The following is a 25,583-nucleotide window of genomic DNA, read 5'->3' on the forward strand; positions in this document are numbered from 1 at the left end:
GGCTGTGAGCCACATGTCATTGTTCACACGTTGTGTATTCATAAAAATGAATGGGCTCGTAATAAATCATATCGAAGGCTGACCAGCCGCTCACCTGTCCGGGCCGAGAACATTGGAAATCATCCAGTTTTGGTCCATAGTCGGTCAGTCGGTACATCTCTAATCTACTCTAAAACTGTACTATTTAACCCTTCATCCAACAACAAATTTCATCTTTCATCTCTAATTTCATCATTTCTTTTTTGTTCGCTGTAATCTTGCCTTTTAAAATGCTAATTGTAGCAGCTAAGTTGTTAGCCGTTTCATCTGTCCATAAATTGTTAGCCCACCATGTAACCCTTCATCCATTCAGTTAGTAGTAGCTACTACTCTATATAACAGCTATTCATTTAATCAGATTTCATTAATTTTTCTCTAATATTTTGCCAATTGTTACATTTCTTCTGTTAATCAACAATTTCAAATATTTATCCTGTAACTTCTAGTAGCTAAATGATTCGCTAGGCTGTCCATAAATAGTGGTTTACTAAGCTGCTAAAACGGCTACCTTATTTGATGCTTTTAGCAGGTAGCTGCTAAAAGCATCGAAGCTAAACAACTGATAACCTTTTATTAATGATAATTAGATATTCTTTTCTTTGGTTAGGACTACTTTAATTAGCTGCTTTATCTATTTATTTATTTATTTTAAAGACTTTTTTGATTTGTTTTTTCCTGCACCTTATCCACTAAAATGGATCCACTTTCACTGCTCCCTTGTCACATGGGGTTACCACAGCAGGTAGCTCGGCATGTTTGAGTTGACAGATGCTCTTACTGGCACAACCCGAAACTGTGGAGCAACTCTGCACCATAGCCACTATGTTTAGTTTACTGTTACTGCTTCTGCTCAAACTTGTTTGTTTGAGTTTTTTTAATTTTTATAAGTTGAGCTAATTTTTCCATGAACCCCCCTAACTTCTGTATAAGTACCTACTGGGGTACTTTTAGCCCTAATTAGGAATCACTGGTCTGGGGTTAGGTGTACATCTTGCTGGTTTATCAGAAACTGAGTTACACCTGTGAACATTTGTTTGTGTCTTGTTTCAATTCTTTATTTTCCAGGCTTAGGTCTCGCAGAAAGTTGCGTCAGGTGTCGTTCAGTTTATCTGCTAAGTCTGCCTCACAAACAGCTTACTGACGGTCTTTCAGCACCGGGAAATCCTCAGCCCCCTGGTAACAGTCAATTAAAGTGAACTGTTCTTGTCATGGCTTAGAGCGTCTCCTGATTCTGACCTGCCCAGCCCAAGTAATAGTCTTTAAATGTGACCTACCTTCTGTCCCACAGTCATCGGCAGCAGTCTGCCCTGTCTGTGGATTACACATGAAACCTGGAGACTTTATTCCTCAGTTTGGTTTTTCTGTCTGCAGGAGTGGACCTAAATAGGAGCGACTAATTGTGATCTTTCCTGCTATCAAAGTCTGTTTGATTGTATGTTAATTTTAGCTGTAGCCTGAACATCATTCCAGTCACTCTTGGATTTTTGTAGTGATCGGTGATAGTTTTTAGCTGCAGCTCAGCAGTGGCTGTTTATGAGCCTCAATCAAATCTTACACTTCTTCCGGATTGACCTCAGGTTAAAACCTACATCATTAAAAGTCAATCAGGAAGAGAATTTCATGCTTTTGAGGCCTGTGTGAGATGCTAAGGCAAAAATAGAAGTGACACATGAATATGGTGGGACACAGGGAAGCAGTTACATGTGTCAATATGTTATTTTTGATTATGTTTTTAATTTAAGTTAGGCTTTCACTAAATTTTGCCAGAACTTTGTATTGTACTGGTCACTTTTCTGTTGGCCATATATTAGGAGTTTGTGAATAAAACCGGGAAGCACAGAAAAATATTTGGGAAAACTGTTGATAAAAAAGATCTTCTGTCCTAAACAATGTCAGCACAGTTCATGTCCCTGTTTCTTTTTACATATGACCACATGTGTTCGTGGTGGTGGGATACATGACCTGAGAGATCCTGAGGGGAGGGTCGTCTCATACCAAACATTCCTCTGCTTTATAAATAAATACACTTCAGACACAAGTGCTCATGTTACACCGGCTTCATGCTAATTTGTACTATGTCTCTGTTTTGCAGCAAATCTGTTCAATCAAAAGTGGAAAACATTCTGGTGAGTATTCCTGACTTATTTTTAATCTGCAAATAGCAACTTTAAGGACATTTTTCTTACTGTCTGTTCAGATATTGCCAGAAGAATATTAGTGTTCCCAATAGGTTGAGCAGAAAAAACATTCCTACCATCCATGTATAGTTTAAAAATAAAAATAGAAGATCAGTTGGTAGCAGCTTTAAACATTAAAGGGGGTATCTGAAGCCTGAAACATAGACTGTATAACAAAGATGGTTTCTTTGTCAGTTTTATAATATAGTCTGCATTGCATCTATGGGATGTGCAGCTACCTGCTAGTTAGTGTGAATTAACAAAAAAAGAAAATAATTTCACTACCAAAAACCAGAACGCAGACTTTTAGTAAAACCCTCTGTAAACACAGAATATACGGTTCAGTGTCTAAAATTAGCAGAGGTGAGGCCTAGCTGAATGCTAGCAGCCACACCTCTAAGAATCCCAGTACATCCACTGCATTAGTCGCTTTGCACGCTAGCGGTGACGTCACCACAGCTTTGTTCCATGTACACCAGTGTTTAGGGCACGGATACCCCGCTGCAGTATTCTCCTGAACAATAGGTGTCTCCACTCACACAAAATCCCCACACCAGTGTGGGTATAGGAGGAGAGGAATTCAAAACTGGAAGGAAAGAAATTGGTGAGTTTTTTTCCCCTCCACAAAATGTAATCTTTCAAACTGTTGCTGCATCTCACATACGCCATACGCCACTGTTCAACAGGGTGAGAAGGGTAGGCATAATGGCTTAACACAATTTATAATTTTTTTTTATAACTTTTAAAAAAAATTTTACTATAACTTTTTTAAAGTCGTTAAAGACAAATGAACCTATGGAAGAGGATTAGGGCCACTGGGGAAAAAAAAGTGGGCACATCTTTTTTTTTTCTTCTTTTCCAGAATTCTGAGAAAAAAGTCAGAATTCTGAGATTAAAGTCAGAATTCTAAAAAAGTCAGAATTCTGATGAAAAAGTCAGAATTCTGAGAAAAAAGTCAGAACGTGCCCACTTTTTTTTTTTTTTTTCACTGGCCCTAATCCTCTTCCGTATGAACCAGAGCTATTCGTTCTGTAAACTTTAAATCTTTCCACATTTCTTTGTAGCTAGCCTCTAATGGTCATTTTGATCATGAAATCTCAATCCAACGCTTAAATCAGATGGTGATTTTCAGTCCTGTCTTGGAGTGGTTCACTTCATTTCTTGCTGATAGAACACTTTTGGTTTAAGTGGGAGTTTTCTATTCTAATGTGGCTGCTATGTGGTGTTCCACAAGGATCTTGTTGAAGTCCCTTTTTATTTTCATTATATTATATTCTGCAAATATTTTTTGCAACTTAACACAGACAAGACAGTCTCTAATTATTGCTCTGGGGAGTACTTTTCCCCCATATTAGACACATCTGGTTCCTTTCTCATCCACTGTGAAAGCTAATGAATAGATTATTGGGCTCAATTTTGGTCAGTCTTTGACTTTTGATGCTCACATCAAGTCTTGGACCTGCTCTTGTTATTTCTATTTAAGAAATATCGCTAAACGCAGGACTGTTGTCTCAAAAGTTGGATTAATCTCATCCCGCTTAGATTATTGTAGTCCTCTGTTTTCTTGTATGTTGTATTAATTGTGTCAATTTGTCCAAACTGCTTTTGCAAGGCTTCTAACTCCTACTCACGTTTTCTTATATTACCCCGTTGTTAAAGTGTCTGCACTGGCCTCTTGTGAGGTTTAGAGATGAGTTTAAAATTTTCATTCTTGCTTTTATGGTCTTACGAGGTGAAGCCCCCACTTATGTCAGCAATCTACTCCACCCCTATTCTCCAAACCTTACTCCCTTTCAGCTCTTGCACCCTTGCAAGAGGGTACAAGAGCAGGTAGCATCACATGTTTTAGTTTGCAGATTTTTTTTAAAACACTGGATGCCCTTCTTGTTACAACCACAAAGGGATTTGTGTCTCCTCCAGGAATCAAACTAGAGATCTCGTGCTTGTTAGGTGAATGTGTAAACCATTATACTATAAAAGGGTTTAAGAGTTGCACAACTACTCCTGAGGCCTAAAACATGTTTATATATGTTTTATGTAACAATTTACTAAGCCTTTGTTGACACTGACACAGTGATCTGACTCTATAAATGCACTCTTAACAAGTCAGCATCAGCTCAGTGGATGGAGTATGAAACAGTGTGAATCTGTAGAGTGCCAGATTAATGTCTGAATAAGATTTTTATTTTAAAGCCCCTTTAGCGTACATCAAAACAGGCACTATATAATTTATGCCACAATATTTGGTTTGTTGATTGATGGCCAGTCTTTCATTTTTCAGTGCAGTCTGACAGCAGTTTGTTAAACATTCACATTCCTTAAGCTCTTAAACAGAAAATATCAAACAGAAACTGAGAGTCCGAAACTGAAAACACTGGGTTCAAAACCCACGACACCCATTATTTTTGTTGGGGGGAAAAAAAACGAGATTTGGAGGTTGGAGGGGTTGGTAGTGAAGCTCACACTTCTGCTGTGCAGAGGGAAACAAGTTCAATACTTGGTAAGGGTTAGGTATTACTATTCAATTTTATTTATAAATAAATATCTATATATTTAATATATAATATAAAAATAGAATATATGTATTTATGTATGGTAAGGTAAAGACCCTACAGTAAGAAAAGAGAGAAAACCCTGACAGTCAAGTGACTCCCTATGACCAAGCACTTGGGGACAGTGGGAAGGAAAAACTCCCTTTTAACAGGAAAACCTCTGGCAGAACAGGCTGGGGGTGGGACAGCCACCTCCTATGACTGCTTGGAGGTGAGGGGAGGAAGACAGGATTTCTGCTACTGGGTTGGTTATAAAAGCTTTCTCAGTTGCCATGGTGATGCAGCTTCCCTTTGTCTTAATGACACACAGCAGGTGTTGCTGACACAAATGTGCTTCCTATTGAAATACATAGTTTCCTGCTGACTGTTGTGAAAAAAGGCATCAGTTCGTGTCTGTGAAAATCAACAAGTAGATGGTTTTCATGACTACTTGATGTTTTGCTATAGTCTGTTTAAGGATAAAGTGATGAGGGCTGAAATGATTTATTTATTTATAATAAATCTCTTTGTTTACTTGGAATAGAAGAGAGAATTTTTCATTTGAAGCAGTGAAAGCACGCTGTTGCTGTTCTTCAGTCACTGATGTAGAATTTACAGCACATCCTGAGAGTGATGCTAAAATCAGTCCTGCTTAGGCTAAAATGCTGCTTATAGAGCTGTAGCTAACATATTCAATTACTGAGAGATGACATAACACTTTATTAGCGAGTGATGTTTTAACTTAACAGAAGACCCCGCTGTGATGTTTCAGCTTTAAAACTTTAACTGTGCAGCTGAGGCTTGTGCTTTTTTAAAGAAAAACAATACAAATCTTTATATTAAGATTGCACCCTGGGTTAGTTTGTTATTTCCACCATGTAGTCTTCTTGACCTTGTAAGTCCTGAATGATCAAAGAGCCTCTTTTCTTCTTTGACCTGCTCCCTGGCTTAAAGAATAGCACTGCATTCAGTTAATACCTCAAATGATCTGTAACAATTCAAAAAATGTATTTATTATGCTTTTCAGCCTTTAACCTAAGCTCTTGTTTGGGATTCATGGGATGCAACAGGTCTAAGGATGAGTGACTGAAGTGTAATGTGCAGAAAAAAAACCCACATGCAATGTCCACGTGTAAGTATCAGTCTCAGGAGGTTAGAGAGCTTCAGCAGAGATGATAGGTTGATTTTTGTTGCCTTCAGACTGAAACTTTAACTGTTCCCCTGAAACCAGCTGCTGGCTCAGACTGATATGTAACAGACAGAAAAGAGAGTGCTATCAGTGCCATCTGGATGCATGCAGTGGGTGGCCAGCCAGCTCAGCCATGGCTCTGTCGTGGTTTCAGTGTTTACTGGAAAGACTGAAGATTTTTATTGTTGTAAGGATGCTTTGCTTGTTCTGTTTATTGTGTAAATTGTATTTCAATTCATGCTTAAAGCAGACATTTCTATCTATATAAAAGTGTAAATAAAAAGAAATCAAATATGGTTATAGGCGATGGGTGACAAGCAAAAGGTAATGGACTAATAATTAGACATAATTTAACATTTTAGATCACCGGATTAACAATGAGACATTAAAAGTGACTGATTTCATGTTGTCGAGGTGATGCTGATCGACAGAGACCCCAACAGAGGACGAAAGCAAGTGTCTCTGTGCTGGTGATTTCCAGTAAAGAAGAAAACGTTTAATGCTCATCCAGTGAAATGGTGAAAAGATTCGACTCTTCAATTCAATTCAGTTTTATTTATATAGCGTCAAATCACAGAAACATTTACCTCAAGATAAATTCTATTGTAAGGTAAAGACCCAAACATGAAACAAGACCAAACATGAATATTTCACATTGTTCTTTTTCTTATGTTGTAATGATTTTATATGTTTTGGTGATGAGTCAAGCAAAATAAGAACAGTCTTATTAGATATTTTCAAATTAAGATAATGTACTGAGTAGTTAGTCATGAAAAATAACAGATGAAATGTTGAACTTGTCCAAATCCAAAATCCAAATCCAATTTATTTATATAGCACATTTAAAAACAGAAAGTTTGCCCAAAGTGCTGTACAGAAACAAAGGAGTAAAACACAAGATAAAAACACTGACACTCGCATAAAAACATAATAATACACATAATAAACATAACAACTCACCCCAGTCTAAACGCTATCGAGAAAAGGTGTGTTTTCAAAAGTGACTAACAACAGGAAACAAAGATGCATGTCTAATATTTATAGGGCAATTGTTGCTCAAGAGTTGGGAGTTCGCCTTGTAATCGGAAGGTTGCCGGTTCGAGCCCCGGCTCGGACAGTCTCGGTCGTTGTGTCCTTGGGCAAGACACTTCACCCGTTGCCTACTGGGGGTGGTCAGAGGGCCTGGTGGCGCTATATAAATACAGGCCATTTACCATTTTACCATATTTAAAGGCAGCGTATTCCAAAGTTTAGGAGCCATAATTGAAAAGGCTCGTTCTCCGTAGAGGAGAACTTATATATAATATCATTTATGAACCATCCTAGTCCTGCTTTCATTATTCATCTTTGACTTTTTGTTTTTTACAGCAAGATGTCGAGAAGTTCTCAGACATCGAAAAACTCTACCTCTACCTCAAGTTGCCTTCTGGTCCGAGCAGCAGTGTCGATAAAAGGTAAACCTGTTTCTAAGTGTTTTTATAGAAAACTGGACAGAAAAATAATGCTTACAAGCTTATTACTACAAAAATGAGCTCATTTCCACACACAGAGCCTCGATTAGCGCTGGTGTCATTTATCAGGCCTGAGGTGACAGTAAGCACTGCATTGTTTGTCTTCATAATAATCACATCACTGACCCACATCTTTATGCAGTGACCAGAGCGCCCTGTCATCGAGCCGCACGCAGCAGATGCACGCATTCACCTGGATCCGAAATCATTTAGAGGAGTACCCCGAGACCTCGCTCCCCAAGCAGGAAGTCTACGATGAATACAAGTACGTGTAAAACAGACAGGCGGAGTTTAGTTTCACTGCATAAACCCAGTTTTCTTGGAGAAATAAAGTCATTGTTGGCGTTCACCTTTTGCATAGATAGCTGCTTCCGATGTTTGAGCCTCTTTCTCCTCCAGTTTACTGCAGGCAGAAGCATCAGTATAAATAGATGCTGCAGGCATGAAAATCACAGAGCCGCATGTGTCGGTAATATTAGAATGGAAAGTCTGAGACAGCCATTGAAATGCTCTGACTCTGTTATGCAACTGTCTTTTTAACTCAGCTAGAACAAAAATACAGCGTCCTCCAGAAATATTGGCGCCTTCAGTGCAGACAGGTGAAAATGCTTTAAACAGACCTAACGTGCTTCATGTTTTTCAAAGTCAAACAGCCACATTGGCAACAGTCACTTTGTAACTTTAGTGCTCCACCATTGCTGGAGTCTTTATTGGCTAGCTGTTTTAGCAGATGCAGATGTTTCTACTCAGAATAAATGATATGGAATAAAGGTCAGCTGTACCTGCTTATCGGTATGATGGAGTTTAATTTCCATCATAGATCGAGTGGGGTCATATGTGCCATTTACATGTTTTATTTTTCATAATAAAAATTCTCACTACCGTGAATCTGTCTGCTTTTACAACAGGCACATCGGTCTAGCAAAGATAATCAAAAGTTGTGTCATTTATGATCCTGAAAATATATGTATGGGGTTTTTTTTTGGCATCATAGGTTATGATTTTATTGTCATTTTCCACTTCTACTCATCACATTGTTCTGCAGTAAACCACAGCTAACAGACCTTAAACATGATGTAGAGATTCAGACAAGCTTGCTGCTTTCAGGGATTTTTGAAGACGTTGCTAGCTCAGTTACCTATCTACTACATATATCACTACTATACTTGCCAAGAAAAGAAAGGCAGCTTTGTTTCATGAAATAAGTTGTGTTTAATAAGTGTTTTAAATCCTTTGCTATACCTGAAAAACAGCATCCTCCACAGTAAAGTAACACATGCCTTTCAGGATCAGGAGCATAGTCAGACAGTACCTTGGGCAGCATTTAGTCCTGATATGTCAGCATCTGTGTAACTGTGTTAAGCCTCCTCTGTGCTATAAAAAAATTAAAATAAAATCCCTTGAATTAAGCCCACAAGATTCACAGCTACAAGTAAAGAAAAGGTGAACATTTTATTAAAGCTGTTTTCAGAAGTCCAGAAAAGTCCAACAGTCCAGAAACAAAGGAGGCAGCAGAATTCGAAAACCAGCAGGGAGCTCACAAAGAAGACAAACAGACAATCATTTCGTCGCTAGTTGTTAACTCGTACAGACCTTTGCACATCTATTGTGTCTATCGCACAAAAGCATACATGGCTACAGAAAGCTTTTAGCTCAGACTTGAAAGTCTGGTTGTTGGTTGGCTCGGGTCAAGGTCGATCACGTTCACACCATAAACAAACTGCTCTGGAGTTCATTTTGGAACCACACCGAGACCACCTCCTTCAAAGGGTCTGGGTACAGTTGTTTAGGTCCCCACCCGAGTTAGTGTGTTCACATCTGCGCCCAGAGACGACGACGGAAGCAGCCTAGCTATGACCTGCACTGTGTTCCTAATTATATAAAATTAATTTGATTAATTCTGTTTGTGTGTTTCAGGAGCTTCTGTGACAATCTTAACTACCACCCGCTAAGTGCTGCAGACTTCGGGAAGATGATGAAAAATGTATTCCCGAACATGAAGGCGCGTCGGCTCGGCATGAGGGGAAAATCAAAATATCCTTTACTGGAATGGAGTGTAGCAGTCTGGCCTCTGTCTCTGGTCACAGACCATCTGCTGCTGCAGTTCATAAGCTCGCTAAATATAGACGTGAAATGAAATAAAGCCCCCCTCTGCCTTCGAAGCAGAAGCATAATAATGCAGAGACCCTCGGGGGAGTCACTGTGATCTTGACCTTCACGTAACATTGTGATTTATTTTTTTATTTTTTTTCTGTTTAGCTCATGATGTCTAATGGAACATCTTGCTTTATTGTCATGACCTTTATCTGCGTTATAGTCTTATTAACTTTCAGGTAAAATGGTCTGCTTAGAACTCATGTCCTCATGTCAGTCCTTATCTACATATTCTACAAAAACTAGTCCTGTGCCAACGTTTGAAAAATGTGAAATTGCTTTAAATTAGAAATTGAAAGTGTTAAAATCAGCCTATAGACTAATTTTAAATGCAGTGACTCACTATGTCGTCACTGAATGCTGTGATATGAGCAGCTTTGTCATAATGTGTTGAAAGACAGGATCCAAATGCAGACTCCAAGTCCAAAAATAGAAAAAAACAAAACCAACAACTAAGGTGTGACTGAGACTTTAAATACACAGAAGGTAACAGAAGTGGGAACTGGAAGGAAACTAAACACAGCTGAAAACAATCAAGGTAATGTACAGTGAAGTAAAACTAAATACCATACACAAAAGACCACTAACTATCAAAAGTTAACTACCAAAACAGGAAGTGAGAATTGTAAGTAAACAAGGAAATTGACAATCTTAAACTTGACATGGGGGAAAGACACTTAAGTGAGGCAAAAAGGGAACTAATAAACTGATACCAGCACCAAATTCAAGTAAGCACTAAATGCTAAAAATCTAAGATAAAAATGTAAATTATTAACAAACTAAGAACCAAATATAGAATATTTAATGATATAAGATATTTTAAAGTATATAAACTGAAAAAAAAAAAACTAGTTCAAAACCCAGGACTATAACATACTTATGTTTAATTTATTAATTTTGTTGTAGTTACTTTTAAATTAAACTTTCAAAGGGTAGTGGGCATTCTTTCATACATATTGTAGAGAATTGTTGCAATTAAGGGTATTAATTAATGGCATGAAAATTTTAATTACATATTAGACAGACTGAGAAAAATTAATAAAAAAAACAAACAAAAACATTTTATTTGAATAACACTTATCTAAAACCAGTGTCACAACGTGCTTTCCAGAAACACAGAATAAAAGAACAAAATATGAGGAAATTATAAATCTGTTTACATATTAAAATAGGTCAAAAAAGACTGAGAATAAGAACAATATACAATATGATTCCAATGGAATTTGTATCTTTAAATTATCATAAAAATCTAGAAGTTAAACGAAATAAGCTGAAATTAAACCAGGAATGTCAGAATCACTAAATCTATACTAAAGTTTTTAAAAAGCTTTACGATATAAGCCCATAAAGCCTGAACCATTAAATAAGAAAATTCTATTTTTTTGAAACTGGAATGTTTATGAAACCTCACAAATTTTAAAAAAATAAATTGAATTTAAAAAATAATAATAATTACTTGGATTTGTTGGATTTTGTAAGCTTCAGAAGCAAAGTATTTGCTGCTGCTATTCACAGAACCAGCTGTCAGTGTCACTTTTCACTACAAAGCTCATCCTGTTATTTATTTATTTGTTTTTATGCCTCCACTCCAGCGACAGCCACGCAAGAGGCTTCAAGTTTTAAGGTTATCTGGTTGTCTGCTTTATTCTTGTAGGCACAATCACTGTTAATACGCCATGAGGGGATTTGTTTAAATGTGGCTCAAACTTTCACTTGACCTCAGACTATGAACTGGTTATGATTTGGGGATTAAAGGTCACTGTGACCTTTGTTAAGTAAATTTTTGACCATAATTTGTGGACTTGGGTCTTTTTATTACAACATTTTTACACACAAACGTCTAAAAAAATAAATGCGCTGTGAGTCAGGTACAGAATGGGAGATTGCAACTATTCTGTTTGTTTGAATTGGTGACACTGATGTTTGGTTCCCACAAACAGTATTTAATTTCTTCACTACAATTATTACCTGACTGGACAAAAATGAATGTAACGTGTAACTTCGCTGACTGTTGGAGGCGTACGATGGCATATTAATAATTCTAGTTATTTGTTCTAGTAACAGTCGGCAAAGCTTTCATCTACAATTAAACAAAGCCTGAGTGTAGCATGAGAGATTAAAGTCATCAAAGAGTGTTACTTAAAAGTATAATCAAGCTTCATCAGAACTGAATCTTTAACAAAATCATCTTTGAAGTGTGTACACACTCTGTCCCAGCCAGTGAATACTATAAATACTTTTTTTTCTGCTGTTTTGCACTGGTCTACTCATCATATATTATCATTTTGTAGAGTAGCAGAGCCAAAATGCAGGTTGCTGCAGGCAGAGGATTCAAACAAAAAGTAAGCTCTTTAGTTCCAAAAGAAGCATAATCCAAGGAGAAAATCCAGAAAGCATAGGGATGAAGAAACAAGAGAACTTGCAAAACAACAAAGAACAAAGGAAAGACACTCAGAGGGTAATTAGGGGAAGTGAAAACAGGAAGGTGACAAGAAAAGGCTGAAAGTAATTAGGATTAATTAACAAAGTAAAACAGGAAATAACTGAACACACAGACAGGATACAGAAAAACTGTGGACAAACCAAAACACCAGGTCCCTGTACTGCAAAGCCAGATCAACATACCCAAAGTATCCGTTACCTGGATTCGCTTTCCCCAACATCGAAAATCAGGACGAGTGGTCAGACAAAGCTGGTGATGAACCCAGGCTTTGTCAGTCTACCTTGATAAAGGTAGATTGGAAGGAGGTAGAGCCGGTCATACACTAATCAGAAGGCCGGTAGTTCGATCCCAGGCTGCATCTCAAAAAGAGTGCTTGTGTGAACGAGGCAAGTTATATAGAGTGCTCAGTAAGAGTAGAAAAGCTCTATTATATAATGACTTGTAAAGTTAAAAGTTTGTCACTGGCAGCATTGAACCAATAACAAATATGAAGTGAACTGGGAACAAAGTGACCAATCTTACACTTGAAGGTGAAAAGGTTAAACACATGATACAGAATCAAAGAAACACAGCTGCTAGTGTGTGTGAGAGAGGAAAAGCACAGTGCAGTAGTTGAGTGTTTAAAAGCCTTTGTGAATGGTTAGTAAGACTGGAAAAGAGCTGCTATATTAATAACGTTGAACCTATTTAAAGGCTGGAAGGAAAGTTGGCAGAAATGCTGACTGTAGAAAGTAAAAGGCTTATCATTATCACAGCTCTATCATTAAGACACGGGAGAATCTGAATGATTATAATCATGTACCTGTTTTAGGATCATGTATTAACTCTTATAGAACAATAAAAAAGTGGCATAAAATATTTTGCAGCTGACAAGGAAAAATTGCAGGAGTAAAAAAGCGGCTAAGATTCTATATTTTTAATAAAACAAAAACTTCAGGCCCTCGTCCTCCCCGTGCACAGAGGTCCAGATGATCTTATAATGAGTTGTAACACTGCAGTCGTGGTGATTCCATACTGTTTGATCTCTAATCGGGTACATAACCTCATTAAGTGCCGTTTAGGGCTGCGCCAAATGTTACTATGGTGATATGTCCCATTAAAAAGATCCACCTTGGATTTACTTGGAGAAGCCAAAATCCTACTTTGTAGTACAGGACTTTGGAACAAAATGAAAAAAAAAAATAACAAGACTCAACAAGAACAGATAAAAACTAACTCCAATAAGATAACTCAGTAATACTAAAATACTAATGTAAGGCTCAGGTAACACCAAGATAAATTTGAAAATTTGGATGCAGTTTACGAATGAGAATTGGCGCTGCCAGTTTTCTGTTATCACATGGCGTATTGAGCTGCTAATACTACACAGGCTGTGTTTTATTCAGGGTTTCCTCTGTATAGTTGTGATATGTATTTTTCGGAGATCCTTTGAGATTTTTTATCTTAACACTGACTCACATACTGCTATAGTGGCCTAAGGAAGAGACCGTTTGTTCACATGCCGTCTTTACCCACTCTGGACCTCCATAAAACAGGAGATGGAGTAAGCACATTTATTTACACTTATTTACCTATTAATATTAATATTATGTCTTTGTATTATAGCTTTTTTCCATATATATATGTGTCTATATATAAAACCAAATGCCTGTTGTTTGCAGCCCCAGTGTGATGGACTCGACTCCCCGGGCCAGCTGAGCAGTATTAAGGAAGAGGTGCGGTTTGCAGCCTGTGATCTTGTTTGTGAGTGGGCTCAAAAGGTGCTCAAACGCCAGTTTGATGCTGTGGAGGACCTGGCTCGCTTCCTAATCGACAGCCATTACATCAGCAACAAGTCTTTGGCAGCTCTCACCATAATGACCGGCACAGCAGCAGGTAGGACGCTTGACAACTTGGTGTTCCCAGAGTGCAGAAAATAAAGGTCAAGAGTGACTTCTGGTGGCAGCTCCGTGTTATTGCACCTATGGCTTTATCCGTCTATTGAAGTTCTGTCTCTACACCTGATTAATGTTGCTCTCGGGCTCTTGCGCTCAGGAACATCAATAAGTCTGACTTGCCAACCTTGCAATAAATCTTTACAGTGATTATAATCTTCAGTTTTACTTTAAAATAAATTAGAGAACTTTTTATTCAACTGTGTGATCATTTCAGAAAAACATGTTTGTGTTTGATTAAATACTCCATCTACAGTAAAACTACTTAAAATAGGTTTTCTTTATAAACCAGAAGCAGTTTATAAAACCCATGGTCGATCATTTTTGCCCTGAAGCTTGCATACCAATGACAGCCTCAAGAAGACCGATTCAGAGGTGACTCGGGATTTCAGGCTTCCCACTTCAAATGGAGCGTAGCACAATATGCATTTTCCACAGAAGTGTGCAAAGATCTAAGCTGTTCAATATATAATATGTTATTTAAACATGTAATTTTGATGAAGAGTATTTTGTGATTGAATCAATGCAAAGAAAAAGACTTCAACAACAAAATACTAATGTTACTGAATCGTCACATCATTTTAACATAAACTGAACAGCTACCTTCGGCTGCTCCTTTATTCACAAGGGCTCTCTTAGGCAGGTAGTTCTGCATTTTTATTTTGGCAGTTTTTACAACAGCTGTTCATCCTGACACAACCCCAAAGAAATGTACGTCTCCTAGGATCAAATCAGCTTTTCACTTGTTAGGCTGAATTGTTTAACAAAGAACCAACAAGAGGCTCACAGACACTGAAATGTACAGTGGGGATGCAAAGAAAACATGTGGGATATAAGCATAACTGGGCCAAGAGAACAGCAGGGATCTCTACTTTTAAGAGATAATGTGCGATTGTTGAAATAAAGGCCCTTCATCTCCTGTTAATCTACCCTGAGATTGCACATTTCTTTGATTCTGTGATTTAATCCCATGTACAAAGGCAAGTGGAGAGGCAGACTGCCACGTTTTAAGAATAAGTTTCTTGGCAACCATTCCTAGATGCAGAGCAATCTGGATGTCAGGTGGGAGCTCAAGGGTGAATTTTCTTTTGTTAGTCCTTGTTTTTCGTTTTAATGAGCTATTGACTTTTTTGTGTAATGATATCAGGGTTACACAGGAAAGGACCCAAATGCAGACTGCTAAGTCAAACCTGAGAAACGTAAAACAACCTTTTATTAAGGCAAAACACAAAGTACACATACGGAAAAGTTAAATAATTGAATAAATCCAAACAGAAATACAGTAAACACATAAGCAAGTATGACTCAACAAAGAACTAAGGCAACCTTTCAGGTTTTAAATAGACACGTGAAGTAATCAGGGGGATGGGAAACGCCAGGCTAACAAGACATAGCTGAAGCTAATTAAGACAAAGGAAGTAAAAGTGACAGGAAAGCACAAATAAAACAGAAAGCTACTAAAAGGGGAATCACAAACAAAGGCAAAGCCTTAACAAGATGCAAGAACATACTACAAAGACCAAACTAAATTAAAAATAAATAAAAATGAGCAATCAGATTTATAATAACCTAAACCCTAAAGAAAACCAGAATACAAAACTAAAGAACAAAAGACTAGAAACAGAGTCAGTCAGAGGGATAATAATAATGATGATAATAATAATAATAATAATAATAATAATGATAATAATAATAATAATGATGCATTTTATTTATAGGCGCCTTTAAAGACCCTCAAGGTCACCTTACAATAGTACAAAAAAAAAAAAAAACATGAGGTAAATGGGGAAAAAAAACAAGCATGAAAGTATGAAAGCTAAACAAGGTAAAAATAGACTAAGACCAAATCATGATGAAGGATATGCAATTTTCAATAGAGTTTTGAATAGTTATTAGTGAGTGAAGAACGAAGGCGGTTAATATTAAAAGATGAAAATAGGAAGACTGAGTGATATTATTTATGTGTTGTGAAGGAAAGAGTGCTGTCGAGTATGACATCAAGACCTGAGGCGAAGGTGTGACAACAGAGTTATCAATGGATAATGAAAGACTTCTGGTTTAAAGTTTTGATTTAGTGTCTATTAAAATAAATTCTGTTTTATTGCCATTAAGTTTTATGAAAGTTGTGAGAGAGCCAGACCTTGATTTCACTTGAACAATCAGAAATAGATGTGGGTGGGAGAGTAGCTGTGGGTTTGGAGGATAAGTAGAGCTGGGTGTGATCTGCACAGCAGTGAAATTGGATGTTATATTTCTTGAAAATCAGAAAACAGAAAAAAAAAATACGAAAGCTTCTCTTTCACTGACAGAAACTTAAATGCAAAATACAAGTAAAAGCTGTGAATCCAAATGCTCAACACAGAGTGATTAACAACCTGATACACAATACAGAAACCCACAAATACTAAAGAGTAAGAGAAATAAATGCATCTACTAAAAGTCTGAGATGAGTTTGAATCTCAGTGATCTTGAACTCAAAGTCAAGGTCAGGGGTCAACTTTTCTGAAAATCACCAAACTTATATCATAGGTACATCCACTAGGAGGATGAGGGGTAACACTGGTGGCTGCCAGGTTTTAATAATAAGGAATTCACTTTTGAAACCAGTAGAGTTACATCTGAATATATCAGGGAACATGCTGCAAAGCACTCTGCTACCTCAAATGTAATTTTTTTTTGCAATAAGTGAGGATGTACAGCACTAAGTTCCCCTGCACAGTGTTATATATTCTTTTGGTAGGAGCATTTGATGTATACTGAATACAAATTTCTTTTGATTTCCTTCAGAGATGAAAGCTTCACAGACCGTCTCAGCCTTCGCCCCGGCTGCAGACGCTCACTCCTTCCAGCCTCATGTGACCATGCTGTCCTCTCCGTCTGTCGACGCAAAGCAGCAGCTCCAGAGGAAGATCCAGAGGAAGCAACAGGAGCAAAAGCTGACATCTCCTCTACCCGGAGAGGGACAGATTAGGAAGGCAGACGACAGTGTGCCTTGTGGTAGTCCCACCCCTCCGTCACCTCAGCCAACTATAGGCATCGTGGTCACTGCCGTGCCAAGCCCGATCACGGTGAGAGAGAGAGCTGGATCACACCATCATGTGTCATTTCTTTCCCAACTGAAGGAAAGATTAACTGCACGTGATTTTGTGAATGTTTAGAACACAGTGAACCCACATTAGATAAAAAATAAACCCTTTTCTAATCTATGAATTAGCTACAACATGTTGCTGCAGTTACTGTTGGTTTACATTCTTATAGGTCACTGAATTTTCTTTTCATCAATATAATAGTTAAACTTTCATTTATCTGAGGTCACATCACATTTGTGATCTTATCATTTTGTGTAGTCTGAAGAACAGATAAGCCAGAAATGATAGTCCACAGAATTCATAATTGGAGTTGAAGTAGATATTCAGACACATTTTTGTATCCCTTTTAATGTCACCAAGGCTGCTTTATATATTTAATACATTATAGAAATCACACACTTGGGATTAAATAGTTGTTTTTACCAATAAACAAAATATCTACAAAATAACTGCATGAATAGCTGTAATTCCAGCTGTTTTAGGTTCACAGGAATTTCTTAAGTGGACTGAAGTGGCAATGTAAAAAAAATAACCATAGGTAAAATCAAAAAGACAGCAAAAACCCAGACTGAAGGGGTGAAGGTTCATGAACTGTCAAAAACAGTAACACCAAGGAGAAAAGTAATAAGGCACAAGGTGAACTCGTCAGGCAATGACAGGTGAGAAGACAACAAACATGCGAGGTAAAAACACAGTAAAACCTCTAAAAGAAAATATCCCTTGAAATAAAGCATGAAGTAAAAATAGACGAAGGATATATTCACACAGACGTGCAGGGAGGCCGAAAAGGAAACATTAAAAAAATGGCACCATAAAGCCCCCTCTATCTCTCTCTGTCAAAGACAGGATATAAACTTTGATTTCCTCTTTTTTCCCCTGCAGGTTCAGAGGAGTAGGCCGCTTATGTCCCCGAGTCCAGTGGGAACAGTGGAGAGCAAAGTGCTGCCCATTAACATCCAGATGCTGACCCAGCCAGTTCAGGGAGTGAAGCAGAGCCCCAAACACCCCCAAAATATTCTGTCCAGTCCAGCGGGGGAGCGCACAGCTCGGCAGCGCTACGCTCAAATCCTCCCTAAACCTTCAGCCACCACTGCCATCGCTTTGCGCTCGCCCTCCACCATGATCATCGCTAACAGCCCCATTAAGACTGTTGTAACGCCATGTCATGTCAGCCCAGTCAGTCTGGTCAAAATGGCAGCCATATCGCTCGCACCCAACAGCAGTGAAACTGCCACATCCCTGACAAACGTGCTGCGGCCGGCATCTGCAGACATCAACTTTAAAGTTACAGAAGACGCCAGCTCCAGTCAGAGTGCGAGGAGTTCCTCGACGGTCCCCATTTTGGCCCCGGTGGCCAGGCAAGGGCAGACTTCTAACACTCCAAGCATCGATGTTGAAATGGAAGTTGAAGCTATACATGAAAGCAGCCAAATGCAAAATTTGGGCAGTCAAGTTTTGCCACAAGGGGCAATGACAAATAGAGTCAAAGGGGCTGTACAGAGGGCCGCCAGTGTGCCCATACCGCAAACTAGAGGCTTCTTGGGTCTCGAGGAAACGTCTAGCAATAAATGCAGCAGAGAGTCCTCCTCAAGCACTAATACTGTGGCCACAGGCGACAGTGGCAATAATAGCGCTAATAATACAAGCACTTTGCACTTAAATCCCTCCACTCAGAATACCAGCACTGTGTCTTTACTGAACACCAGCAGAACATCTTCATGTGGAGAAAACAACCAAACAAAGCAAGGCTTCTTGTCCACTAAGAGCCTCAGAAAACGTTCAGGGCTCAGTCCAGACCTTTCACCAATCAAAAGGGTTTTTATGCCCCAGCAGCCAGTAGAGGGTGCTGCCGGTCCAGGGTATGGTATCAGAAACATGACGGGTCATGTATCCAGGCCAGGCGCTCCAGCTAGACCCGAAAGTGCACCAGCCACCAGGGAAGTAGAAGTGAAAATGACCACTCAAGTCCACGCACTTGGCACTTCTCCTTCTTTCAGAGCGAGTGGCTTTTACTCTGTTGCCAAAACACATAGTTCATTGCAGAGGAAAAACATTTCTACCGTTATGGAAACTGGCACCTCAGTCGGTCACGCATTTATACAGCAACATCAGGGGCACGCAGCAGTTGACGCACACACTGTGCCCGATAATCCCAGTTTTCCAAAGCATTCAGGTGTGGGTTCAAACTCAAGCCTGGAAGGAGTCCAGCAGCAGCCCTGCTCTCAGTCCAGTCCTGCTACGGAAACCTTAGAGTTTTTGAATCACGCTTCATCATCCGGTCAGCTGCCCATGCAGACAGACATGACAGATTACTTTTCCTTTGATGATGATGTGACTCAGGACAGCATAGTGGAGGAGTTGGTGCAGATGGAGGAGCAGATGAAACTTAATAACCTGCAGCAGTTTGGAGATTCTGTCACGCTGCAGGGCCAGCAGGCTGCGATGCCAAACAACATGACGTCCGCTAATAAGAACATGGCTTTCTATCATGCTGCGAACAACAACAGCAACCCAATCCAAACAATTCAAACGCCGACACCTACACCCATGTCGGAAATGATGGGAGGAGCCCAGGGACTGACCGGAGAAAGCCCCTGCTCCCACATCGCCTCCACGACCCCGGTGGACAGCGCGCTCGGAAGCAGTCGCCACACCCCGGTTGGGACGCCACACTCCAACTGCAGCAGCAATGTTCCTCCCAGTCCAGTGGAGTGCAGAAACCCGTTCGCGTTCACACCCATTAGCTCCAGCATCACTGGTTTCCATGACGGCAGCACCATCTCCAGCAGCCCAGTGAAACCGATGCAGAGACCGATGGCCACCCATCCAGACAAGACCAGGCTGGAGTGGATGAATAACAGTTACAACAGCAGCGGCGGGACCGCCAGCAGGTCCAACAGCGGAATGGAAATCCTGCCCGGCTATCACAGCCTGATAGACGACCATTTTCAAAAACCTCACGCCTTCGCCGTTCCTCACGCACGGCACCATGACAACCATTTCGGCCGCTTGACTCCCATCTCGCCCGTGCAGCAGCAGGTAGCGAGCATGGCCAAGCAGGAGGGCTTTGCAGTGCCTGCCCCTCTGGATAATAAAACTGCCAACACTTCTGCTGCAAATTTTAGGTGTCGCAGCGTGAGTCCCGCTGTACATCAGAGGAACTTCAGCGGCACAGGAGCAGGAACCAACCTTTCCAATGCCTCCCGATCGGTGGTGTCTCCCTTTAATTCTCCTGTGACGCCTGAGGTGTTGAACATCTTCGCAAACAGCCAGACAAACCTCGGCGTGAACAGCATGGCCCAGAGGAGCCGCTCTGTGCCGCTCAACATCATGATGCAAAGCGAGGTCCCGCCCACACCGGGCCAGCAGTGCAGCACCAAAAGCATCGCCAGCGTCCTCCTGAGCAAGCTAGATGGAGATCACGAGAATAGTGTGCGGGGTGTGGGAATGAATAATTTACCTCCCACCTACACTGCTCGTATGAACCTGACCCAGATCCTCGAGTCCAACTCCAGCCTGTCCTGCACTGACAACCTGATGACCTCTGACTCCAGCAGTACCTGCAACCTGCAGAGGCCCAATTACCTCATGGAAAATTCTATCAGTGAACAAATGATTCTCTCGGCAGGTCAAGGCCAAATACAAGCAGCCGCTGGTGAGCAGCATCAGCAGCAGTCCATCATGTCAGCTTTGAACTCACAGCAGCAGCAACACCAGCAGTTAGACTTCAGCAGCGCTCAAGACCTCCTCACTGCTGGCAATCAGCTCATGGAGCAGGTGTCGGAGCTAACAGCCGGGGCCGATTTCCCCGGTGAAATCAGAATGACATCAGAGCTCCCCAGTAGCATCAGTGACCTTAACGCGTTGGACACAAACCTGCTGTTTGACCCCAGCCAGCAGCATGGCCAGTATCAGCACGCCGCCCCAGAGGAGCTGGTGGACGATTCGCTGTTTCAGCAAATCACCAGCGAAGCGGCTCATTCAGGTGGTCTCGACTGGTTGGAGAGCAAAGATCACCCAACTGTTGGGCTGATGGGCTGAGCGCAGAGCTTTTTATAGTCATGTTGAACATGTTAATCTGCGGTTGATGTTTGTTTTATTTATTTTCAGGCATTTATAATGCAACACTGGACACAATGAGGTCTGTCCAGATTAAGTGCCAGGCTAAAAACTGAGCTAATGCTGCAACACTCACTGAAAATGCTGGTCATTTCCCTTTAATGAGAGAATATTGCCTCACTTTGTTTGATCAAGAGAAGTGTCAACAAGTAAACACACACAGAAAAAACGCTAATCTTCAAACAGCTAATTTTATTGAACAGTCAGATCAATAACAGAGCCGTGGATCAGTGTAAATAAACCTTATGCAACGCTACTTGTTTCTGTCACCGTGTATCTGCAGGCTAAATTGGTGCAAAAAAACTGATATTTAATCCTAAACTAACAATATGTGTTTGTTGTGTAGCTTTACTAAAAAAAAAAGCGCTTAAAAGGTTTTGAATTTAACATTAAGATACGTGACGTGTACACACATACACTAAATTATTATGCATTCACAAATACACAGAATCAAATTCATCCATGTAAATCCATATAATGTACTCACAATCTTAATATATAAAAATACCAATATAAATATATGTATCTCTTCCCAAACACAGCACTGACCTTTACTGACTCATTTTGGTGAAATATATAAAAGGTATGCGGTAAAACTTTTAACTGTAAAATTCAGCAATATAAGTCAATACTGTCTAAAGTTTATTTTAAATAGACTTTGAGTCTCTGTTAATCAGCTGATGAGTGTGAAGAGCGATGTTAACCTCTCTTCAAACCCCTTCATGTAGTTTAAATAATAATAAAAATATTATTAGTCCTCTTTGTTCACATTGCTTTAAGTTGCATTTAAAATAGGTCCTGTATACAGTCATGTGAATAACTAAGTACACCCTTGTTATCATAGGTGAGCACCTCTAAAAAAGCAGCAGTTTTGGTAGTTTGGTGGTCTGGTGCATTCAGGTGTGAGCTAACACAATGACACAATCTTTCCAAGTGTTAACATCCCAGCAAGGCCCTACTGCAGAAATGCATCAGCTCTACAGGCTTGAGGTAGTATGTTAAAGGTTAAATTTCATGAAAATAGAATTACAAGACAAATATGGCCTCCCACGAAGGAATCCCAAGAGAATATCTCTTCCCTCTGAAACAAACATGACAGCAGAGTTTGCTTTAGGTTTGCCAAGCAGCATCAGGTCAAGAGTCAAGCTTGGCCTAAATTAGGTTATGTACTGTAGGAGATCAGTGACCCCAAACACAACAAAATGAAATGTATCAACAGAATGGCTGAAAGTGAAAAAGAATGAAGGTGCTGCAATATCAAAGTCCAGACCTCAGCCTGCTTGAAATGCTGTGCATGAATGCAATGTTGTAAAGAAGAGTGGGCCAAAATCTCTCCACAGTGATGTGAGAGCTGAGAAAGTCATACAGAAAATTATTACTTCCACGTTATTGCTGCTAAAAGTTGTTCTTCAAGCTACTGAATCACAGGGTGCACTTAGTTTTTCTCAGGACTGTAATTGTGATTATAAAGATGTTCTAATCCTAATGAATCTCTTTGAAGCGTATGCAAAATTTACATGCAATAAAAGAAAACAGACAGAAACATCAAATATTAAACCAGCTGTTCTCAACCCGGCATGGCCCCGCCCCCAAAATAATTCTCGCCTTCAAATTTTATCAATCTTTATCAACAGCAACAACAAAAAAAATTAGGCTGAATTAAATTTTTAATATCAGCATCCACACCACCCTGCGGCAGAGAGTTTGCGTCCCACCAGGGGGCCATGCCCCATAGTTTGAGAATCACTATATTAATCCAAGAAAGATGATCTGCTGATCAGTTTTAATTATGCTATGAGTCTTTGTATGGTTACATGTGGGTGTGTCACACAGACCATTTTATGGGATCTGTGTTCCAGCCCTTTGAGCAGTGAAAGACGAAGGCTCGACCGCTCAACCCTTATAGGACATTTATGATAAAATCGCTTACCTAAGAATTAAACCAAACCCCTCTGACGGGGTCTTCTTTTGCACTTGAAAAACGAACCGAGAGCTTTTTATCACTATTTAAATGTATTATTTATCGCGTGCAGATTACTAAAAAGGAAGACATGGAAAGTGAGAGGAGCCTAACGAGCATGTATATTACACTTATTCTAATGCACTGACAATCTATAATCCTTGTGCTTTTTTAATGGGGAAAAAAAACCACCGTTTGAATTGTATGGAACAATTTTACTCTGAATCCTGAGGTTCAAATGAAAAACAGCTGCCGATCAAATGTGAAAGTCGAGCTTTACACTGACGTCGAGCATCGGGTAAAGAAGTCGTGCAGCCGCTGACTCTAAGCTGCGTCTGAGGGCTTTGGGTTTCTGAGCCTTATGTCCTTATGCCAAAGATGTAAGCTGCACCGTGGCCACGGGTGTAACGTAGCCTCCAACGTGGTGGACACTCTGACAATAAAGTGCTTGATGACGCCTGTAACAAATGTATTCAGAGGAAAGGTGAAAATCTGTAAATGCTGAGGGTTCCTTTGTTTACTGTTGTTGATGCTTTTGTAACACGCACCCTTCCAACAGGTATGTGATGTTTTCATGGCGGCATCACAGTTGTTTTGCTAAACCGTGTGTGTCTCTGTGTTAGCAGTAGATCTCTTGACCGTGTATTGTTGGTCACACTCACTTTATTTGTTGTACAGATTGGGGGTGTGGCCAGGTGTCCGGTGCTCTTTGGTTTGTTTTATTACTATTTATTATTTTACATTGTGCTATTTGTACAGGATATGTAACCTTGGAAACCATATAATTGTTTGTTTGTGTGCGCGCGTGTTCACAATAACCTGACTTGCACTGTTATGATGTTTTGTAGCATACGCTTTAAGTGTCATAGTGTGTTACCGCGTATCACGTGCATTATCAAGACTTTTCCGAAATCTGGCGGTGAATAAAGAGAAATTGAAGAATCACTAAAACCTCGCAGAACTGGATTTTGACAGGAATTCACTCCAGAAAATGTTTGCACTTGTTTTGAAATGTGGAAACGGCACTGGCCCTTAATATACGGTGCGTAATTGTGCAATTGTACTTCCCTTCATGAGCTTGAAAGTTGTCCCTCTGTGACAAAAAACCCCAAACATTTTGAATGAACTAAATTAATGTCTGGATTTAATCTGGTGATTTTATACAGAATATTGTATTTTTAACTTCTTTAAAATCTGATTGTATCATTGCAGCATCTAATTATTTTGAGTATTGAACGATTTAGAGCAATTTTTTTCTTATTTGTGTACTTTTTGACCTCTGATTTCTCTCAGTTTCGATGTTTAACTCCATTGTGGGTCTGTGTGTTTGTTAGCGCTGATGTTTCTTTATGAAGAGTTTACCCTTCCTCTTGTAAGTGGCTAGGAGCTGTAGAGCCGCCCTCCACTGTGTTAAGTTGCTGTGGTTTTTAATACAAATATTTTCTTTTTGTTGTTGTTGTTGTTTTGCATTTTATCAAGTGCTTTTATAAGGGGAAGTGCTTGTTGATACCGGTTTTTGAAAACTTTTTAAAACTAATAAACATTTTTGAGTACATCTGCTTCAAAGATGCTGTGCTGTTGTCTTGCGAGGACACATCTGGATCTTCACCTCTGATATTTTACATACAAAGCCAATAAAGTAGCGTAACTTTACCCATACTGATGGTTTATGGTGTTAACCAGAAGCATTCAGATGAAATTTGGAAGTTTAATTAGCAGCAGGAAAATTAATTTATTCTGAAAACAAATAAAACATGCATACAAATATCAATACAATACAACACAATGAATGCCAATAAATGCAACTGTGGAGACAACTTGTTTAACTCCAAGCTATTTTAGAGAATAAAACACTTATTTATGATCTTTTTTAAATAGATCTATTTGTGTTTAACATACTTAGACTGGTTTTCCCCCCGTCTATGTCACATATACTAAAGTGTTCTGATCTAATTAATTATTACAACACAAACTGTGCCCATTTTTTTTTTTAGAGAGAATTTGTTATTTCTCAGAAACTAATCTTCTTAATTAAATTAAATTTAAACCTTACGATATGAGTGAATTATGCTGGCATCACTTTAATACCAGAAAACTAAGCAGATGCGTTCATAATACTTATTATTTCATAATAATATGATGATAAACAACAAATAGTTGGGATTTTTTTATCCTTTCTTACACAATGCTTCTCTTTAAAGAACAATTTAAACAAAGACTTTGTTACCTTTTCATATTTAAGCCTGAAACATGAAATAACTATCAGAAATTGCTTGTTTTTCTTCAGCCTTCAGATATATTTAATTATACATATTAATGACTTTTAAATATTCATATATCAGTGTCAATATTTTAATACAAATCCTCTGAATGCCAAATCGTCTGTTGGTAAATGTAGTTTTCTTTCATGTGAATTAAATGAGAAATATTCCGAAGG

General features: G+C 39.2%; 1 protein-coding gene across 2 annotated transcripts in view; it reads left to right on the forward strand.

Annotated features, from left to right (window-relative positions):
* The window catches only part of LOC100709323 (DNA-binding protein RFX7), a 28,179-nt gene extending 3,467 nt beyond the window's left edge, over positions 1-24,712 (forward strand). The window contains exons 2-9 of one of the 2 annotated variants that reach the window (XM_005467073.4): positions 2,132-2,165; positions 7,305-7,390; positions 7,590-7,712; positions 9,365-9,481; positions 13,503-13,587; positions 13,706-13,919; positions 16,766-17,046; positions 17,950-24,712. In XM_005467073.4, coding sequence (XP_005467130.1) covers positions 2,132-2,165; positions 7,305-7,390; positions 7,590-7,712; positions 9,365-9,481; positions 13,503-13,587; positions 13,706-13,919; positions 16,766-17,046; positions 17,950-21,108 — 4,099 coding nt within the window. In that variant the 3' untranslated portion in view covers positions 21,109-24,712. Of the gene's footprint in view, positions 1-2,131; positions 2,166-6,326; positions 6,455-7,304; positions 7,391-7,589; positions 7,713-9,364; positions 9,482-13,502; positions 13,588-13,705; positions 13,920-16,765; positions 17,047-17,949 lie in introns of those variants that run through there. The other variant, XM_025906503.1, reaches the window with a different exon arrangement.
* The last annotated feature ends 871 nt before the right edge of the window (positions 24,713-25,583 follow it).

The sequence above is a fragment of the Oreochromis niloticus genome, linkage group LG1 (genome assembly GCF_001858045.2).
Source record: "Oreochromis niloticus isolate F11D_XX linkage group LG1, O_niloticus_UMD_NMBU, whole genome shotgun sequence".
Lineage (NCBI taxonomy): Eukaryota > Metazoa > Chordata > Actinopteri > Cichliformes > Cichlidae > Oreochromis > Oreochromis niloticus.